The 22,838-nt window shown below is 35.9% G+C and overlaps 1 protein-coding gene across 1 annotated transcript in view; it reads left to right on the forward strand.

The window, feature by feature from the left end:
• Nucleotides 1–22,838, forward strand: part of LRRIQ3 (leucine rich repeats and IQ motif containing 3) — a 204,388-nt gene that overhangs the window by 41,023 nt on the left and 140,527 nt on the right. The window contains exon 4 of the mRNA XM_070592138.1: nt 7,164–7,297. Within this exon, the coding sequence (XP_070448239.1) occupies nt 7,164–7,297 (134 nt within the window). The remainder of the gene's footprint in view (nt 1–7,163; nt 7,298–22,838) is intronic.

A 22,838-nucleotide genomic window follows, 5' to 3' on the forward strand; every position in this document is an offset into this window, starting at 1 on the left:
CTAAGAATTTATCCATTTCCTCTAGATTATCCATTTTGTTGGCATACAGTTTTGTTGTAATATTCTCTTATAATCCATTGTATTTCTTTGGAGTCTGTTTTTGTTTCTCCTCTTTCATTTCTGATTTTGTTTATCTGAGCTTTCCCTCTTTTTTTCTTTGTAAGTCTGGCTAGAGATTTGTCAACTTTATTTATCTTCTCAAAGAACCAGCTCTTTGTTTCATTTATCCTTTCTACTGCCTTTTTTGTTTCAGTAGCATTTATTTCTGCTCTGATTTTTATTATTTCTCTCCTTCTGCTGACTTTCGGCTTTGTTTGTTCTTCTTTCTCTAATTGGGTTAGGTGTAGTTTAAGATTACTTATTTGGGATTTTTCTTGTTTGTTAAGATGTGTCTGTATTGCGATGAATTTACCTGTTAATACAGCTTTTGTTGCATCCCATATGATTTGGTACGATATGTTATTATTTTCACTTGTCTCCAGATATTTTTTTATTTCTCCTTTAGTTTCTTCAATGATCCATTGCTTGTTCAATAACATGTTGTTTAGTTTCCACATCTTTGTCCCCTTCTCAGCTTTTTTCTTGTAATTAATTTTTAGCTTTATAGCATTATGATTAGAAAAGATGCTTGTTATTATTTCAATTTTCTTAAATTTATTGAGGCTTGCCTTGTTTCCCAACATATGGTCAATCCTTGAGAATGTTCCGTGTGCACTTGAGAAGGATGTGTATTATGCTGTTTTTGGATGGAGTGTTCTATATATGTCTATGAAGTCCAACTGGTTTAGTGTTTCATTTAATTCCACTGTTTCCTTGTTGATTTTCTGTCTGGATGATCTATCCATTGAAGTGAGTGGAGTGTTGAGGTCCCCTACTGTTATTGTCTTATTATTAATATCTTCTTTTAGGTTTGTTAATAGTTGCTTTATAAACTTTGGTGCTCCTGTGTTGGGTGCACAGATATTTATAAGCCTTATTTCTTCTTGATGGAGTGTCCCTTTGATCATCATATACTGCCCCTCTTTGTCTCTCTTTACCTTTCTTATCTTGAAGTCTACTTTGTCCAATATAAGTATTGTGATACCTGCTTTCTTTTGTTTGCCATTAGCTTGGAGTACTGTCTTCCACCCCTTCACTCTGAGCCTGTGTTTGTCATTGGAGCTGAGATGTGTTTCCTGGAGGCAGCATATTGTTGGGTCTTGTTCTTTAATCCATTTTGCTGTTCAGTGTCTTTTTATTGGAGAGTTCAACCCGTTTATGTTTAGGTTGATTATTGATGTATGTGGGCTTTATGCTATCATTTTATCACTTGTTTTCCATTTTTCCTGAATTTCCTTTGTTTCTCATTCTGTGTGTTTTGGTCTACCCATTGAATTATGCAGATTTTTATGATGTGTTTTTTTGTTTTCTCCTTATTTATTCTTTGTGTCTCTATTCTGCTTTTTTGTTTAGTGGTTACCCTGAGGTTTGTATTCAGAATCTCGTGTATAAGATAGTCCATTTTCTGATGGCCTCTTAGTTCCTTAATCTAAACCAATTCAGTCCCTTTCCTCCTTCCCTCCTAAGTTGTTTTTCTCATATCTTATTCCATCTTGTGTTGTGAGTTTGTGGTTTAAATAACAGGATTATCTCTGTTTTTAGTGTTTTCCTTCCCTTTAGTTTAATGCTATAGTTGAGTATTTGCTATCCTATTCTGAGTCTGTCTACCTGTTTATGTCCTTACTCTGTGTTTTGTGACCCTATTCTCCCTTTTTGTTTTCACTTATGACAGCCTTCTTGAGGATTTCTTTGGGGGGGGTGGTGTCATGGCTACAAACTTTTGTTTATCTGGGAAAGTTTTAATTTCTCCATCATATCTCAAGGATACTTTTGCTGGATAGAGTATTCTTGGCTGAAGATTTTTGTCTTTTAAAGATTTGAATATGTCATTCCATTTTCTCCTATCTTGTAAGATTTCTACAGAGAAATCCTGATAGAGCTTCCTTTGTAGGTTATTTTCTTATGCCTTGCTGCCTTTAGTATTCTTTCTTTGTCATTCATTTTTTCCAGTTTTACTACTATATGCCTTGCAGTAGGTCTTTTTACATTGGCAAATCTAGGAGATCTGGAAGCCTCTTCCACACAGGTTTCCCTCTCTTTCCCTAGGTTTGGAAAGTTTTATGCTAGTATTTCTTTGAACACGCTTTCTGCTCCATTCTCTTTCTTTTCTTCTTCTTGAATACCTATAATTCTGATGTTGCATTTCCTCATTGAGTCAGATATTTCTCGGAGACTTTCTTCATTTCTTTTTTAGCCTTAGTTCTCTCTCCTCCTCTGTCTGGAACATTTCAACATGTCTATCTTTGATTATGCTGATACACTCCTCTATGATGTTCACTCAAGCATTCAGGGAATCCGTATTTTGTTTTATCTCTTCCATTGCGTCTTTCATCTCTAATCTTTTTTTTTTTAAATAATTTTTTTTAATATATTTTTTTTCTGCTTTATCTCCCAAACTCCCCCGTACACAGTTGTATGTCTTAGTTGCAGGTCCTTCTAGTTGTGGGATGTGGGACGCCGCCTCAACATGGCCTGATGAGCGGTGCCATGTCCGCGCCCAGGATCCGAACCCTGGGCAGCCGCAGCGGAGCGTGTGAACTTAACCACTCAGCCATGGAGCCTGCCCCTCATCTCTAATCTTTCTGTTTGATTCTCCTTTGTAGTTTCAATTTCTTTTGTGAAGTAGCTTGTGAACTTGTTGAATTGTTTCTCTACATTCTCTTTTACCTCATTGAGTTTTTTGATGATAGCTATTTTGAATTCATTGTCATTTAGATTACATATTTATGTGTCCTCAGAATTGAATTATGGGTGCTTGTCATTTTCTCTGTGGGCTGGAGATTTAATATAGTGTCTGATGTTGTTAGTTGAGGTGGGTCAGGTCTTTTGCATTCTGGTATTATTTGGTTGCAGTTACCACCTATCACCATTGGATGGTGGTCAAGAGCTGCATATTCTGAGTCCTACACCTTCACCCAAAATCCCAGGCAGTGGAGCAGGTGCGGGGCAGGTGGAGGGAGGGGTGCTTTCTCCTGCATGGTCTGTGGGCTTTCTCATTCTCACTAACTGGTCTCCTGGGGTGTGGCTTGATGAGGTCACCTCCCCTTGAAAGCTCTTGCCCCATTAAAGGGCTTCCATCTAGGCTGCAAGGGCCCTGTGGAGTCCTTGTTCCTGCAAATGAGTGTCCCCTTCCCCACTCCTTCCCTCACGAATCCTCCCATGGTTGTGATCACAGTCTTTAGGGGAGGGAGCGAAGTTCTCTCTTACCCCATTCCAGATCCTCCAAGGGGGGCTTCAGCCTCGCCACCCTCCATTGTGTGGCTGCGTGTTTCTCTGACCTGTTTGTGTTGTGTTAGGATGTCCTCTGTTGGAGTATGGATGCCCCTTTTCATTGTATGTTGGAGGGAGAGAGTCCTGGGCAAGTTCACTCCACCATGATGCTGACATCACTTTCTGGAGAATAGTTTTAATGACTATATATAATGCAGTATGAGGTGTGGATTGGGGATGGTTTTGATTGGGGAGATAATTATTTCAGTTTTTGACCCATAAGTAGAGAAATGGAATAGGAAGTAATTTTAAAGGTTTGTAATTTAAGAGAGAATTCTTGACAGGAGATACAGCTGTGTCGATAGTCAGCTTATGTGAGATAGTAAGATGTAGCAAGGAAGCTGATCATTCGAGGAGAGTTGGCAAAAAGAAGTGAAAAAAGAAGAAGGCCTAAATTATACCAATATTTAAATGCCTTGCAGAAGAAGAGGAACCAGCAAAACAGATCAGAAATAAAAATTAAAAAGGTAGAAAACTTAGGAGTATGATATTACTGCGGCCAGGTAAGAGGTGAGTTACAAAAACAGATTGACATTGCCAGATCAAGCTTGGAGGCCAAATATGACAATGTGCAAGTGACTATTACTTAGTGATTTAATAGTCAACTGATAATTGAATGCTAGTTAGACCAGATAGCTTACTTAGTCCTAGAGATATAGGATAAAGAGAGAGTCATTAAACTTGGTGAGTTTATGTTGCAGTGGGGAAGGTAGACCAATAATGGCATTATAGCATAAGCTTGTTAATAAAAAAGAAAAAAAATCAAGATTTAGTATGGAGAAACTTTATTTGAAAGGATTACTGCAAGAGTGGGAAAGGGGCTGTTGCAAATAGGGAGAATGTTCTGACATTAAGATCTGCAGACATCATAAAATACAGGCAAAAAGGTTTTTCTTTTATAGGGAGGAATAAACACGGCTGGGAAGATCTAGTGTGGGTAAATAGGATGAAGGGGAGTGGCGTGATCTCACACTAGATCACAGAAGGTTTTACCCTGACAGTAGCCCGTTCTCAGGAGGGGCTATTAAGAAGGTGTCTGTGCTGTCTCAGGGTGAAAGTGGGCCAAAGTTCAGGGGCCTAGGGGAAAGAGAGAACCTTAACCAAGTATGGTTAACAAACATTTTGTTCTGATTGGTCAGTGGGGACAAAGCAGTTCAGCTAATTATTAACAGGCAAAGACTGGGAATTTAGATGGTCTGTGTCAGGAACTTGTCAGAGGTAAACAAGGGGGGCATTCATGGGTATTATCTAAGTAATATAGGGGAACAGCGCTTCTTTGCAGTAAACCATTTCCTGAGACAAAGGCATCAGGAGAATTCTTAACCTTTACTGTTTTCCAGGATCACAGGACTCAAGTAAAATTCAACATTGTCGAGTGTGACAAATGGGTTATTGCACAGGATAATATTATAGAAGGATATTGAACTCAGATCAATATAAAGAAAGGCTTCTTGGAGGAAAGAACTGAGTCTTGAAAAGACTAAGATAGACAAGTAATTGAGAAGGGCAGTCAAGAAACTGGAATGTCATCTGTAAAAAGCACTGGGGTTTGGTTATGAGGTAATTTTCACAGGGGTAAGTGGTTGGATATTGTCAGAGTGGAAGGTATTATATGTAGGGTGAAGGAAAATGAGATTGAAGTGGTAAGAAGAAACTAGATCAAAGATTTTGTGTACCAATTCAAGAAATTTGTAATTTATCTTTCAATGATGTGCCAGTGAAATATATTAAGCAAGGATGCCATATGGTCAGATTTGCATTTTGGAAAGTTCACTTTAGCAATAGTACATATTATGGTTTGGAGGGAGAGGGGGAAGGGGGATTATTTCAGATATTAGGTAGGACATTTTTAGTAAGTTAGGGAAGCAGTGATAAAGATGTGCAATAAAGTGGTGACAGAGAATAGAAGAAAAGGGAGAGGTCAGACAGATATTTGAGATGTTGAATATACTGGGCCTAGCAACATTTGGATGTGAAGAAGCATGAGAGAAAAGAGAGCCAAGAATGGTTCCAGGGTTTCTGCATTAGGTAACTAAGGGCACTTGTACCACTCACTAGAGCATATGAGAAAGCAGATTAGGGAGGAAGATTCATGTTTGGGAAAGTTGAGTTTAATTGGAGATCAGTTTGACCGTATAGTTCTGTAGCTTAAGAGAGAGTTCAGGCCTGAAGCTAGAAATCTGTGAGTCATCAGCACATAGATGAGTGTTGAAGCTGTAAATTTGAATGCAATCACATGCAGAATGTGTTCAGATTGAAAAGAGACAAATGGAGAAAATCCTTTCAATATGACCTTAAGCAGAGTATGGATAGGTCTTTAAAAAGTCCAGAAGTAAACAAGATTTATGTAAGGAAAACTAGGAGGAATGGTGTACAAAGGCCAAAGGAAGTGTTTCAAGGAGGAATGTCCAATGATAATTTTGTAAGAAAAGTACCAAATAGGATGGTAGGGTTAGAAGCCAGTGGAATGAGTTACAGGAAGGGAGAAGGTGGGGGCAGCAAATGTGGAATTCTGTTTCAAGAATTTGGGCTCTTAATGAAAGTTAGATACAAAGGATAGAGGTTGGGATATGTGTGATTATTTGTGTGTGTTTTAAAGATGGCTGAGGCTACATCATATTTATAGGTAAAGGGATAGTGACCACAGAGGGGAAGTAATTGAAAACAGAGGGAGATGGGACCCAGCAGTGATGGAGTGCCAATCTTGGACAGGAAGTGAGATACTTCTTGTTTTATGATTGAGTAGAAGTCACTTATACTCAGTATTTATAGGAGTATAGTTAAATGGTAATATAGTTAAATTTGTAGAGAATGGAGGAGAGTTAGTTGATGGAGCTAAGACTTGATGGCCCTCTTTTTTCTGTGAAAAGGAAGCAAGATGTTTAGGGAGCTCTAGGGAAAGGGTTTGGAGAGTATTGAGAACAGTATTGAAGGTTTGCGATAGCTCCTGTTGGAAATGGAACCAAGTGAGGGCCAGTAAAGAATTTGCTAATTAGCAATGAATGTTCGCAAGTATAAATCTGAAGTAGTACTAATCTGCAAGGCTTTGTGATTTTTTTTCTAGCAGTATGTAGCTGATTGAGTGTAAAGGAGGAAAAAAATGTATGTTTTTAATGTGATGAGGTTGGTAATTTTCAGGCTAGGTGCCTTACAAACAGTGTAAATTTTAGGTTTTTAATGCTTAACCCTTACATTCAAAACTAAGTAAAGTGGCTTTATTTCTAACTAGTCAAATGATCAATAGGATATGTGGAATCTGTGATCCCAAATCTAAAAATTTGCAGAAACCAAGATCTTAGAGGTAATTTCTTTAAAGACAATATAGAATATATTTCCCCCAGGGGAATGTGCTGTTTTCCAGTAAAAGTGTCCGACATTCTAGTTAAGCTGCAACAAAATTTTGAACTACTGTAAATTATTTTATAAATGTAACATGTGTCAGTTTTCTCTAAGGGGAACTTAGAATACTTTTAGAGTTTCATTGGAGACCTATTCATGGGCTACTTTTCAGAAATCAACATGATTACGGTCAAAATTTTATACCTATGATATCACATTGAGAGAAGAAGATAGAATGGAGAAAACTGCGTTTTGTGTAGAGAATTGAAATTATTTGGTGCTACTAATTCCTGATATTCTGTTCTTGATTTAATAAAATAGTTATTTTTTAACTCTTAGCCTATAAGACAACTGTAAACATCTTAGTAATTTATACCATCAGACTATCAAGTTTAAAATGTCTTTTGGAAATACCTTCATGAAATGTAAATATAAAATATGTTTTCTTTTTACAGGGATCAACCTATGAGGATGAAATTAATAATATTAAATATGTTATTTCAAAAATTAATGAAATCATGGCTCATAATTCTCCAGTTTTGATTGTTCAAAGGTGGATACGTGGTTTCTTAGTTAGAAAACATCTGAGGTATGTTTTAGTTTTTTACTATTTGAATATTAAGATAAGATGATAGTAAATCAGTGATAAAAAGATAATTCTCCAATAATATACATTCCCTATCAAAATGATATTTTATAGACTATTTGAACTAGTTTTAAGGAAAACACCACATGCTCTGTAGTAATATATTTTGATATTTAGCATAATCAAAATTTGATACTTTTATTTTTTCTTTTAAATTACCCATATAAATAACTAATCAATAAAGTTTTTATTAATCCTTCTTTGAGTAATTCTGACAGGTTTTTTATTAAACTTAAAAATATAAAAAATATATACATTAAACTTATCTCATGTAATGGGATGTAATAGAAATATAAGCCATATACTATATAATGGGTTACAATAGAACTATAAAGCAGGAAACAGATATATGAAGATTTTATATTTTTTCTGGATGTGAAGATAATTTTCCTGGAACATCTGCTACCACATCAGTCTACATTATCCTTTGGTTAATTGTCTTTTCCTCTCTTTTTGTCCCTTGCATTCCTTTCCTGTAGCTGACATTTGCAATAGAGGGAAAGTTTTCTTGCTAGAATCTCTCAATATTGTACTTGGGGAGATAAGATAGGATGTTCTGTCATTAATTTATTTATACTAGTCATGCCAAACACCAAACATATGAAAAAATACCCTTCTTATATAGCTTGTTCTCAGATGCTAAATGGTAGAGTTCAGAAGACAGAAATGAAATTTGACCCTGCACTATAGGTAGCATTAAATAGGTCTGGGGTCGGGCAATAGACATTCCCTGAGAAAGCAAGATTAGGAAGCTTCACTGAACTGATATTCAACATTCTGTGGTAAGGCAGAGATAACATTCTCCTGCATTAGCTTGCACGTGCTAAATCGTAGAAGGCAATAGCCCTGATAGAGAGCAGAATGAGGGACAAGCAGCAAAACCGACCATAATACCGTGCCTGCAGCTTCTGAGGAAGAGGTTCCCTATACTTTTCAAACCAAGGTCAACCTGTGAGAGAGAGTGGGCTCACAAGTGGGAACAAGTGAAATGATTTGAAATAAAAGGTGTAGAAAAGGATTAGGCAGTTGTTGACAAGTACATATTTATTTAAAATGTTATTTGTGTCTCATATGTTCCATTTAAATTTAGTATATGTTTTATATGAAATAAACATCTAATTAAAGGGATTTGTCTTTGGTTTATGCCCCTGGGATTGAATTTTTCTCTCTTAAAATCAAGATTTCCTCTGATATTTGTGTGACATGAGATCAAAACCCTATGCATGGAAACAATCTCTGCAAATTCTGCGTGCGTGAACAGAATTTGAATGAGCTTTGTGGGGAGACCTGTCAGTAATAATGATGTATCACAGTGGTTTAAAACAGATCAATTTGAATTATTTTTCTCTTTAAAATACTGTTTCATTAGGCACATTACTTACCTACTTTGAGCATGAGTTTCCTCATATCTTAAATGGTACAGAGCAAGGGCTAATAGCAGCGCTTATTTCACTGTTTGCTTGTGGGAATTGAGATCATTAATATAAAGCTCATAGCACCTGGCAAATGTGGATATTACATTATTATTAACTGTTATTTTTTAAATATCATTTTTTTTGTTGTTGTTATATCTTGTGCTCTTCACATTATTGACTCCATGGGAAATTTACTCTTTCCTTGGATTTCTTACTCCTTTCCAATTACATTTACCACAGCATGCACAGAGTAATCTTTCAAAAATATAAATCTAATTTTATTCACCAACTTAAAATCCTCCAATTGCTCTCAATTTACTTATGGCAAACAACTGGGATGTCTGCCCCTACAATGTGCATCACATACTTTCCTTATCATAAGCACTTACCATACTGTACTGCAGTTGCGTGTCTAGTTATCTCTGTCTCCGGATGTACTGCACACACTGTATCTCTAGCATATCACAGAGTGCTTGATGCATGTTAGGTGCTCAAAAATACTTGCTGAATTGATGAATACACCAATTAATGGAGAGACTGTGGAAGCTAGAATCAGAAAAGGTTTTCTGGGTTCATCTGTGGGAAAGTGAAAATGGAAAGAACTGGGAAACATACAAAGCTGCCCTGAGGGGTGCCTATGGATCCCCACAACCTAAAGGTCCAAGTGATTAGTCCTCTCACATGTCTATTTCCATTCAAGAGAAATGTCTCCCCACACCCAAATATTTTCACCTTGCTTGAAATTTGTTCATGAAAACTGCTTGAAATTTTATATACAGCCTTGAAATATATACTGCCTAAATTTAGAAAATTATTATGATTAATGCTATTATCCTTTAAAGTGATAGTATTTATAATGTGGATGATATAGCGCAAGGGAGGTACACTTTTATTCTTAGAAGAAATTATTGTGATCAGATTGGCAGTCTCCTAAACCTTAGTAAGGGCAGCTATAAGAGGTCATAAGGAGGATTATTGGTTGGGTCAATGCATGTAAAAAAGGTAAAAGAGTGGAAAAAATAGGAAACAAACATTTATTGAATGTGCAGTATATGTCTAGTACTACGTTAGATACTTTAATCTACTTTAAATCATCGAATACAGCAGAGCTTTTGAGTTTGGCCTGTGTTTTCTATTTTACAGATGAAGAATTAAGAATTTAAACTTGGTTGGGAGGTTAGGATATGTATCCAATGTCAGACAGCTATTATGTATTGGACATTTGTCGTCAGTTATAAAGAGATGAAACTGTGTATGTCAAATCTGCAAAGGTCAGGTTCTTTTGTTTAAAATGTCCCAAAGTTTGTTCTCTTTTTACTTTTCTTTCTGTTTTCCTGGAGTCCGCTATTTTCTAAAGAGCCCTCATCCTTCTGGAAGGGAATAGTATTTGGAGACTAAGATGTGGGAACTAGATGTATTCATTGCTATTGGAGTACCATGGTTCCTAGGCCATTTCGGCAGACAGAATAGAAAATGGATTATTTTCTCCATCGTGAATTCATATGGATTCCTCTAACTCTAATCCAATACAGAGGGTTCTTCACTACCTTTCTTTGGAAATTTCCACATTATACTTCCCTTCTTCCACCATGTGAATTCTGGTTGCCAACATTATCAATAATTTTACTCATTAGCTTGCTTTTAATAGACACAAAATAGTTTCAGGATTGCTATACATAAACTACTATCAACAACAAACATATTCCATAAAGTTAAAATTTGTTGCAGGTTTCTTTGTCTTTAGTCTGGAGACATATATGTTAAAGTAATTGTTGAATAGGTACCTAATGTTAAAGTATATTAGTTGTTTTTCTAATGATTTTATTTCTTTTTAATTTTTAAAATCTTTCTTATTTTCATCTGCTGTTTCTCTTAGGGCATTTTCTGTTCTGTTCATTATAATTATGCTTATTCTGGTTTAGTATGTATTTCTAAAGTGAGTTAAAATTCTGATTCTTGGGACCAGCCCAGAAGAGTAGTGGGTTAGTTCGCAGGCTTGTCTTCAGTGGCCTGGGGTCTGCGTTCAGGTCCTGGACGTGGACCTACGCATGGCTCATAAAGCTATGTTGTGGCAGCATACCACATACAAAGTACAGGAAGATTGGTAAAGATGTTAGGTCAGGGCCAATCTTCCTCACAAAAAAAGAAAAAAAGAAGAAAAAATTCTGATTCTTTTCTGAATCCCTTCATTGCATTTCTAAATTTGTCTAGTTCTAGTTTATGTGGTCGTGTATGATTTTTATCATTTTCTTGATACTTTTTAGTTCATGTTTTAAAAAATAAGACTTTATTTTATTTTAGAGCAATTTAAGTTACACAACAAAATTAAGCAGAAGGTGCAGGGATTTCCAATATACCTCCAGGCCCTATAGCCTCCCCCATTATAAACATTCTCCAACAGATTGATACATTTGTTAAAATCAATGAACTAATATTGACCCAAAGTTCATAGTTTACCTTAGGATTCACTTGTGGTCTTGTACCTTTGGACGATATTGTGGGTTTGGATAAATGTGTAATGACATGTAGCCAGCATCATGGAATCATATAGTATATTTTCACTGCCCCCTAAAATCCTCTGTGCTCTGCCTAGTCATCCTTACCTGCCCTCTCTCTAACCCCTAGCAACCACTCATCTTTTTATTGTCTCCATAGTTTTGCCCATTCCAGAAGGTCATATGGTTGGAATCATAGAATATGTAGCCTTTTAAGATTGGCTTCTTTCACTTAGTAACATGCATTTCAGGTTCCTTCATGTATTTTCATGGCTTGATAAGCTCATTTCTCTTTAGAACTGAATAATGTTCCATTGTCTAGATGTAACAATTTCTTTGTCCATTCACTTACTGAACATCTTGGTTACTTCCAAATTTTGGCAATTATGAATAAAGCTGCTATAAATATCATGTGCAGGTTTTTGTGTAGACATGTTGTCAACACCTTTGGATAAATACCAAGAGGCATGATTGCTTTATTGTATGCTGAGAGTTTGTTTAGTTTTATAAGAAACTGCCAAACTATCTTTCAAAGTGGCTGTTACGTTTTGTATTCCCACCAGCAATGGATGAGAGTTCCTGTTGCTCCACATGCTCATCAGCATTTGGTGTTGTCAGTGTTCAGGATTTTGGCTATTCTAATAGATGTGTAGTGATATCTTATTGTTGTTTAATTTGCCTTTCACGATAACATATTATGTGGAGCATCTTCACATATGCTTATTTTCCATTTGTTTTTCTTCTTTGGTAAGATGTCTGGTAAATTGTTTGGCCCATTTTTAAACCGAGTTGTCTGTAATCTATAGCTTGTTTTCTCATTCTCTTGACTTTGTATTTTACAGAGCAGGCATTTTTAACGAAATTAAGATTATCAGTTCTTTCTTTCACGGATTCTGCATTTGATGTGGTATCTAAAAAGTCATTGCCATACCCAAGGTCATCTAGATTTTCTCCTACATTTTTTTCTAGGAGTTGTATAGTTTTGTGTTTCACCATTTAGATCATAGATCCTTTTTGAGTTGATTTTTATGAAAGGTGTAAGATCTGTATCTAGATCATTTTTTTTTTTTTTTTTGCACATGGATGTTCCAGCATCATTTGTTGAAAGGACTATCTTTGCTTCATTATATTGCCTTTGCTCTTTTGACAAATATCAATTGACTGTATTTATGTCTGTCTATTTCTGAGCTCTCTATTCTGTTCCTTTTATCTATTCCCTGGCTAATACCACATTGTTTTGATTATTGTAGCTTTATAGGTATCTTGAAGTTGTGTAGTTTCAGACCTCCAGCTTTGTTCTTCTCCTTCAATATTGTGCTAGCTATTCCACTTTTTGCCCCAATAGAAACTTTAGAATCAATTTTTTGATATCCACAATAAATTGTTGGAATTTTGATTGGAATTGCATTAAATCTTTAGATAAATTGGGAAGAACCGACCTCTTAATAATACTGAATCTTCCTATTTACGAACATACAATCTTTCTATGGTCTTTGATGTATTTATTTATTTACTTCTTTTATTTCATTCTTCAGTATTTTAATAGTTTTCCTCAAATAGATCTTGTACATATTTTGTTAGATTTGTACCTAAATATTTCAGTTTTTTGGGTGCTAATGTAATGATATAGTGTTTTTAATTTCAAATTCCACCTGTTCATTTCTGGTATATAGGAATGTGATTGACTTTTGTTTATTAACCTTGTGTCTTGCAACCCTGATATAATTGCTTATTAGTGCCAGGGGATTTTTTGTCAGTTTTTTCAGATTTTCTACATAGATGATCATGTCATCTGCAAAGATGATTACCTTCCTTCCCAATTTGTATACCTTTAATTTCCTTTTGCTGTCCTATTACGTAAGCTAGAACTTTTGGTACATGATGAAAGGAGGGGTAATAGGGGACGTCCTTGCCATGGACCTCATCTTAGTGGGAAAACTTCTAGTTTCTCACCATTAACTATGATGTCAACTGTAGATTTTTTGTAGATATTCTTTATCAAGTTGAAGAAATTCTCCTCTATTTCTAGCTTACTGAAATGTTTTTTTTCTATCATGAATAAGTGTTGTATTTTGTAGTTTTTCTTGATAGTTAAACATGATGTACCTGGGAAAAGGAACTGATGTAAATAGGTCTCAGTAATTACCATGGTGAGTTGTGAGGGAGGGTAGCATGCTATAGCCCTATGATTAAGTCTCAATTTTTAGCGAGTTTGTGCCTCTGGGCTATGAATTTCACGAGAGTTTGTCAGTTTTCTTCTCCTCTGCCTTAGATGTGACTGGATTGCTAAACTGAGCTGGAGTTTGGTACTTCCCTTGTCCCATGTGGAAGGCTCAGGCTAGCTGTAGTTGAGCTTTTCCTTCCCCCAGGTCAGTTAGGCTCAGATAACACCCTGGGCAGGTTGGACTCTGGTTAACTAGTCTCCCCTTAGGGCAGGCCATGTTGAGAAGAAAAGCGCTTTGGTGCATTTCAAAATGGCTCCTTTTCCCCTCCTCCTGCTGGAAGCCTGAGGGGATTTTCTCTGATTTGCTGTGTGAACCTAGTTGAGCTCCTGGAGGTAAATCTCACAGTATTGTGGCAGCCTCCTTATGACTGGGTCCTCCTGGAGCTTTAAACTCTCAGTGTTGTCCACACTGAGCCTCCAGCAGTTCCTCAATTACAGTGCAGATTTTCCTTCCCTGTCACTGGTTTTGGCGGCATTTTTCTCTTGTGTCTCTGCTCAGATAAGCCATGATGACTTATATTCACCTGTCTCTCAAATCTTGGAGGCAGCAGTTTTCCCAGAGTTCTCCCCTCTCTTAGGGATCCAAAAAGAGTTGGTGGTTTTTCAATCTGTTGAGCTTTTTAGTTTTTGTTAGGACAGAATGGCCGTTTCCAAATTCCTTATATGTAGAACTGGACTTAAGTTTATTTTGAAATAATAGATTATAATTTTCATCTTTTTTGTAGGCTTCATTGTCTGGCTTGCTTTTATTGTCTATATTGATGTTTTTTTGCTTCTTATTCTCTTTTTGCTTTATAATAACTCTGTATGGGATTAGGTTGTGATCCTTTTGTATTGCCCTTTTTATGAGAAATCAGTTTTTCTGAGCTTTAAGAAGCTTTTCTTCAAGTTCTACAGTTCCTTCTTCTGTGTTTGTTTATTTGTTTGTTTTGTGTGTGTGTGTAGTTTCTGAAAATATCATGGCTTACTTTCTGAGTTCTCTGACTCTCATCCCTGGCACCCCCTTTTTAATGTGGACATTTTTATTCTTTTACTCCATTGTCTCCATGCTGCTCAATTTTGATTCTATCTTCAAGAGTTTCATCTCAGTTTGGGGCTTTGACCTTGAGGGGACCATTGGCTAGTTAGTTTGGGGGGCGGTTTCATAGGCCCAGAATACTCCGGACCCTTCAAATCTTACCAGGGACCCCTTGTATTCACACACTTTTGGAATATGCAAAATCCTTCCAGGTCTTAGCTTCTGTTCTTGTCTCTCTAAGCTTCCCAGGCAGTGTCTTTAACTTTGTTTTATTCCTAGCCATTGGATGCCTCATTGCTTTCATCTGTTTCCTCCTGCATAATTGCTAATACTAGTGATCTTATGGGTTTCAGTGGTTTTCCCCCATTCCTTCACATTTTGGGTTTTCTTATCACATAGTGTTGTTATAGATAATTAAAATTTTTTATCTAGTTGTTATATCTGTTTTTGTATGGGAATCTAAGTAGATTCAAAAACTATGTCACTGCCGTCACCATTATCCCAGGGTAACTTCACAAAACAGGAGTTTATAAGCATCATTTACCAACTGTTTTTAACAAATCAACCTTCTGTGGCTTCCATATTTTAGGTGACATATATTAGCTGAATTTATTTCTTAAAAAATATAAGGGGGGTACAGAAAGAAAATATTCTATAATCACATCATGAGAGAAATGGTTAGAAGAGCTTGGATATTTAACTATTAAAAGAATTATTTAACAGTAATTCAAATAGTTCAGTAGTATATGATAATAGCATATGAAAATTTTATATGTTTAGTATACATATTAATAGAGTATACTATTAGTATATGTATACTGTATACAAATAGTATATGAAATAGATAAAAAGATCATGTGATGTAGTGGAGAGAAGTTTCAGAAAGACAGATTTCAGCATATTTTCTAAGAAAAACCTCTAACTATTATGATCATCTGAATTATATGGCTATAAATTTCTTTTGACATGTAGTATTAAAGTGGGAGCTGTCTGAATGCCAAGATTGTAATAAAATGGGTTTTAGCAGAGGTCAGAGTTTATTAAGAATAAAATCTAAGATACCTGGACTCTATTTCTCAGTAAATATGATTAAAATATAGTTATATATATAAGAAGACAATAGAAAAATAATATGTGATCCTGTTCAGACCAGGAGTAAGATAAGAAGTCTCATAATCATCATTACATTACAATTTCCTAAAAACTTTATCTAATTTGGTAATATTTTTTAAAATAAGAAACAATATGTTTATATGTTTTAGTCATAATTACATTCAGTTCTGTGTAACCAAGACCTCCCAAAATAGTGGCTTTAGGCAGAAGTTTTCTTTTTTATTTTCTTTTTTTTGAGGAAGATTAGCCATGAGGTAACGTCTGCTGCCAATCCTCCTCTTTTTGGTAAGGAAGATTGGCCCTGAGATAACGTCTGTGCCCATCTTCCTCTATTTTATAGGTGGGATGCCTACCACTGCATGGCTTGATAAGTAGTTCGTAGGTCCAAGCCTGGGATCTGAACTGGCAAACCCTGGGCTGCAAAAGTGGAGAGTGCGAACTTAAGGAGTATGCCACCGGGCTGGCCCCTAGAAGTTTCCTAGAAGTTTTCTTTTTTATATTAGAAAAGTCTGTGGTCCGTGAAGTCCAGGCCTGTGACCCTGCACAAAATTAGGACCCAAGTTTCCTTTAATTTTTCACTCTATCTTCCTATGTTATGAGTTCCGTCTCAAGGTCACTTGTGGTCCAAAATGGCTGCTAAAGTTCCAATCATTATATCTGATTGCATTCTGGAAGGCTCAGACAATACTGAATGACAGAAAGGGCACATCTTCCCACTAAAACAGCAAACTTTAATTAGCCTAATTGGGAATAATGTGTGTCCCCTTACAACCCTTGGCCAGATTTTAGTAAGATGGGCACACTGGGAGCAAGGGATGCTAAGAAATAGGATCTTTTGTCTGGCCACTTTGCCACCTATATGAAATTTGTCTTCTGTTACTAAGGCTAAAAGAGTGAATTTGAGGGGCCAGCTCAGCTTGTAGCAGTTGAGTTCATGTGCTCTGCTTTGGTGGCTGGCTCATCTCCCAGGTACGGACCTAGCACTGCTTATCAAGCCACGCTGTGAAGGTTTCCCACATATGAAATAGAGGAAGATAGGCACAGATGTTATCTCAGGGCCAGTGTTCCTCAGCAAAAAGAGGAGCATTGGCTGCAGATGTTAGTTCAGGGGTAATCGTCCTCAAAAAAAAAAAAAAAGAGAGAATTTGAATTGGTTGGTATCTAGCAGTTTCTGCCACAGCATATTTGAAAGCAAAAGAAAAGATTATAATCATTGCCTAGTGCTCTGAATGCATGTATAAAAAAAGGAGAAAGGCTGGAGTACCAACTGTCTAAAGATTGTCTCATGAAGATAGAAAAGTAGCAGAAATTATACCCAAAGAGAACAAAGGGAAGGGAATAGAAAAAATTGTATCAGAAATTGATGAAATAGAAAACTAGTGTATAATGAACATGAGAAAATGTGCATAAAAAATCAATAAAGCCAAGAGTTGGTTCTTTTCAAAGAGTAACAGATTGATAAAGCTTCAGCAAGACTGATATAGCAAAGAGAGAGAGGGGAAAAAAATACAAATGACCAAGATAAAGAATGGAAAAGGAGACATTGCTGCAGGTCCACAGATATTAAAGAGAATGCAATGAACAACTTTATGCCAAATAATTTGACAATTTGTGTGAAATGGTCAAATTCCTTGAAGAAACACAATTTTCAAACTGGCACAAGAAGAAATAAAAATGCCAAACAGTCCTATATACATTAAATAAATTAATTCCATTATTCAAATCCTTCCCACAAAGATACTTCGGGTCTGGATAACTTTACTGGTGAGTTATTTTGCACATTTAAGGAAGCTGTAACACCATCTTACACAGTTCTTTTTGTAGAATAAGAGAGAATGCTTTTCATATTGTTTTGAGCGGTCAGCATAACATTGATATCAAAACCTGACAAGGACATTACAAGAAAGAAAATTTCAGGCCAGTCTTGTGAATATGTATGTAAGCATTAAGATGTAAACATCTTAAATAAAATATTAGAAAATCATATCCAGTGATATATGAAAAGGATAATATGCTATAATCAACATAGGTTTACTCTGAGAATATAAGGTTAACATTAGAAAATCAATCATATTAACAGAATATGAGTGGGGAAAAATGTCACAGGCATTCCTCACTTTGCCCAGTATCAGGTTAATTGGAACTTGTTCGTACTTTGAATGAACGTGTCCTCATTTTTTGAGGTTCCAAGATAACTGAAATTTGATCTCATTTGATCTCATCTCACTTGTGTTAGGCAGAATTCCAAGAAGGCACACATGACCTTTGTTCCTGGTGTTAGTCCCATGATTATATTATGTTATATGGCAAAAAATATTTTGCAGGTGTAATTAGGGTTATTTACTAATCAGTTGACCTTAAGATAGATTATCTGAGTGTGTCTAACCTAATCAAACAAGCACTTTAGAAACATAGTTTTCTCTGGCTGGTGGTGGAATCGGATATCAGAGAAATTTGAAGCACAAGAAGGATTTGATGCACTGTTGCTGGCTTGAAGTTGGAGAGCACCACGTGCAAAGGACCTGAGAGTGACCTTTATGAGCTAGGAGTGACCCTTAACTAATAACTAACAAGAAAATGGGGACTTGATTCCTACACAAGAAACTGGATTCTGCCAACAACCTGAATGAGCTTAGAAGTGGATTTTTTCCCTAAGCCTCCACTTAAGAACCCAGACCAGCCACTAAAGTTGTGGAATTTATTACTCAGCAAATATAAGAATAATACACTATAGAGCTGTGTAAAGTGAGGATATAGTTCTGGTATGCACAAGATTTTGTTAACACACTACCTTGTAAAGTGAATACTGCCTGTATTCGGTCATCTCAATGTTTGCACAAAAATCAGTTGATAAAATTCAACACTCATTTAAGCTTAAAAAAAAACTCCTAGCAAACTAGGATTAGAAGACAACTTCCTTTATATAATAATATATATGTTTTAACACATTTATTAACACTTAGTAGTGAAATATTGGAATTATTCTCCCTGAGATCAGGAACAAAGGAAGAATGTCAAGTGTTAGCATTTTTCTTTAACATTGTAATGGTGGACTTGGCTTAGTGGAACAAAGTAAGAAAAATAAAAAGGAAGTTAAAAGATTAGAAAGGAAGAAATAAAATTGTAATTACCTGCAGATGTCATGATTGTGAATGTGCGAACTAGTAAAGTCATAATATAAAAGCCAGTGGTATTTAAATATATGGTAACAATCAACAACTTGAAAATGAAATTAAAAGCTACCATTTATAAGGGTATAAAAACCCCACAATTTGTTGGTTTGATCTTTAAGAGGCAGACACAAAAACAAGAACTTTATTGGGGGAAATATCTCTGAAAACCAAAAGGGGAGGGAGTAGGAATAAATAGGGAAAGCCAGCACAGGTGGATCTGACACCTGTGAAGGGAGAGAGAGGACTGGGTAGGAAGAAACTCAGCAATATCCCTTAGAAAATCTAGGCCAGACCAGTGGGGGATCCCTGGGCAAAAGTTGAGCATTAGAAGAATCTTACATCAGGAAGAAATGGGCCAGCACTATTACAATACTCAGTCATTGACTTGGGAACAGCTTTGGTGAAAATGTTGTGGTGGATCAAAAAAAGTGTCAGCTGGGACTGTCAGTCAGCTGTGGTCCCCATAGTGGGTTCTCTTCAAAAAGATCTGAGCCACACACTTCCATGGCCATCATGCACCACGTACTAAGGATACACCTAAGGGAAGATACAAATTAGCTCTAAGAAACCTACCAAATATTAGCAATACCACAAGACCAAGATAAATAAAAGGATATATCATTTTTATGATATTGGGTGAATCAGTGTAGTAAAGATATCAGTTCTTCCCAAATTGATGTATATCTACAGTGTATTCCTAGTCAAAATTCTAGGAGTTTTCTTCAGTAACACATACTTTGAAAAATAATATTATATTGGCACTTCAGTTTGTCTTTACCCATTCTTAAAATCCCACTAAACTGATAATAAGAAGATTTAGAAAGGCAGAGGGCAAGAGAAGGGCAAAGAGAAAAAGCAAAAAAAAAATGGAAGCTGGAAAGCAAATGGATGTATACAACCAACTTTGGAGATCTTAGAAACCTATAGCCTAGAGATCAGCAGACTGTGGCTTGCAGGGTAGCTACCTGCTTTTATGAATAAATTTTGTTGGAACAAAGTCACACCTGTTCTTTTATGTATTGTCTGTCACTGTACTTTTAAGCTACAACGTCAGAGCTGAATAGTTGGGACAGAGATTGTAGTGCTCAGGAACCTAAAATATTTACTATCTGGCCCTTTAAGAAAAAATTTGCCAACCTCTGCTGTAGTCTATCCTGATAGTGTCAGAAACCCAAGAGAACGTGTGATTCATACCACAGAACCCAGGAATGATTATGAATTAAATACTCTAGGAACTTCTATAAGTGGGAGTACAAGTGCTGCTGCAAATATGAGCATTTATTGAATCTCTGTTTTAGAAGCAAGCTGTCCCACCCTATCCTGAACTGCTGGGCAGCTGATTCCCTCTTCTCCATTTAGTCCCCCCTCTCTGCTCTATTCTCTAGAAAAGTTAAATCAAATTTTTCATACTCAGAGACCAGAGATAGTTTGTGGTGGGACTATATTCTAATGAAAATGGGAGAATTTGTTAAAATTTCATGAGGTTCCTAATTACATTCTCTGCCAAGTGGCAATAAAGCTTTTACCTTCTAGTCCAATTAGATAGTTCCTTTCTGGAGAAACTTCCATCTCAGGAGAAAAGCCTGACAATTGACAACCTCCCAGTGAAACAGCAGTCAGATCACCCTACATGAAAGCTTAGTTGATAATCATCATTCAAATACACAGAGATATTTACTGTTTTATTCTAGAGATGAAAGGATAACCCAGGATCTCTAGATATTGATTAATGCCTCTAAAGTTATGGACTAAAACAAAATAAAGGAATGCAGAGGAAAGAAACAGTTTAAGGGGGCTTTTTTCCCCTCTCTCATACTTGGAATATACTTTCGTTGAGCCTGTAACTTTAGGCTGATAGATACTTTCTATCAGGTCATTGAATATATTTTTCACTGTTTTTTGGCTTCCATTGTTGCTGTTGAAAAGTAAGCGATTATCTTAGTTTTCCTTCTTACTACTTTTAAATATAATATTTTTCTATTTGTTTTCTGAAGATGTTTACTTTGACAATTCTAAGAATCAATTTCTTTATATTATTCAATTTGAGAGTTGCTAGGCTTAATGTGTCTGTGGATTTGTTTCTCCTTTATTAATTCTGGATGATTTCCAGTCATCATCTTATTGATAATCCCTTCAAAACAGTTTCACTATATGCCCCATTTCTCATATCATGGGAAATTACCTTTGGTCTCGAAAACAGGTAGATTATAGCAGAGGTCATGCTCAAAGACCAAAGCGTGTGTGTTTGGTAACACCATTGGCTTGGGATTTCCTTCTGCTGATTCCAGGTTCTTATTGGGGACAATAATCAGTCTTCTTTTGAATTTTGGTTTGAATTTATTTTCCAAACTCTTAGTTTCTTCTCTACCCTACATTATGGATAAGTTTGTAGTAGTTCTCTGGGATTGGGGGCTCTTAAATATTGCTTGGATTTTAAAGATCATTTTTGAAGCATGATCTTATTTCTTTTATAATTGACTTAGGATGCCTTTTAATTGCATCCCATTCTGATTGGCAGCTGTAGTGATGAGAAATTATTTATGATAGCCTCCAAGTAAAGTACTAGGCAGGCTATTTCAGAGGTCACAGAATAGAAAATCTCACAGATCAAATTAAGATGCTTGAATCATAGTTTATTTAATCTTCTTAAAACATACAGCAAGGAAGAAAGATGGAGTAGATGTGGATGCAAGTGGGGTGAAATGAACACACTATCTGAATCGTGTGTTACATAATGCTTTTATGTCCTGTCTGCCACTTTGTTGCATCAGGCTTCCCTACTGATATTTGGATTGTGAGGACCAGAGTTGAAGATGGGCATGGGTCTTCAACAGCCAGAAAGTGACTGGAGCCAATACACTCTTGATTTATTGGAGAGATGCGGGAGCAAGTGTGCCTCACCATAGCTGTAAACTAACTGATAACCTCCTGAACAGTTATGAATTTTACTTGCATGTTTTCAGCGGAGCATGCATGGGGTCAGGTTACTGGTGGATGATTGGTCTGGTGGAAGACATAGCTGTCCATCTGGAAGTTAGGTGATAATGCTTTATGACTTTTTAAAGGTATTAGTTGGTCCTTCTATATCTTTCTATCTATAAATAACAGCCTTACTTTGTCTTTTATATCAGTGTTCTGCACATACCTATGTTTCATCTATTCTATATAGTGGGTTTTTCAGGTTACTAGCTTACTTACTATCTATACTTAACACATCTTATGAATATGCCTATATCTTACACTTGCTTATTCAGTATCTATACTTGGCAGTTTATGAGATTTGCCTCCTTGTTTATTTCTATTTTCCTTTAAAGAAAAATTGAACGTTCTCAAATAAGACAGCAAAGACAAATTGCAATGTCTCTTAACCTTTTTTTCATAATTATTCCTATTTTACATCCTCTAAGGAAGATCTTTAGATTGCTCTTCCAGTTGCATAATTCTCTCCTCAGTGATGTATAATTTATTTAATCTAGCTATTGATTTTTGAATTTTAATTATTATATTTTTTAATTTGTAGAAATATTATTTGGTTCTTTTTCAAATTTTCTTATTTTTGTGTTAATAGCTCTTCTCCTTTCCTCATATTTTTAATGCCCTTTTATTTTTTAAGGTATATTAACCATACTTATTTCATTCGGTATCTCATAATTCCAATAGTTGCTATCTTTACAAGTTTGATTCTGTTGTCTGCTTTTACTGTAGATTTCACATACTGTGTGTCATTTCCTTGTGTATTCTCTGATTTTGAACGTGAACTTATATTCCTTGTAACTTTTTCTAAATTCTTTGGCACTCTTTTATCAAGGTTGGTTTCCCCATAGAGAATGTTTTGTTTACTTTTAAGTACCTTTTGAAACTGCCTATCCAAGACATCTTAAAATGATCATCTCCAGTTTTTTCAGATCACTTGGATAGTCTGAATTTGGCATGAAACCCTATGTGAGGACTAGATGGCCCTTAAAAATTTTCAAGAGAGGTTGTTTTTCAAGGTAGTCTTAGACACTAATTTTTCTCTTCTGGCAATTTGTAGAATGAGGAAAATA

Source organism: Equus przewalskii, chromosome 24 (genome assembly GCF_037783145.1).
Source record: "Equus przewalskii isolate Varuska chromosome 24, EquPr2, whole genome shotgun sequence".
Taxonomy (NCBI): domain Eukaryota; kingdom Metazoa; phylum Chordata; class Mammalia; order Perissodactyla; family Equidae; genus Equus; species Equus przewalskii.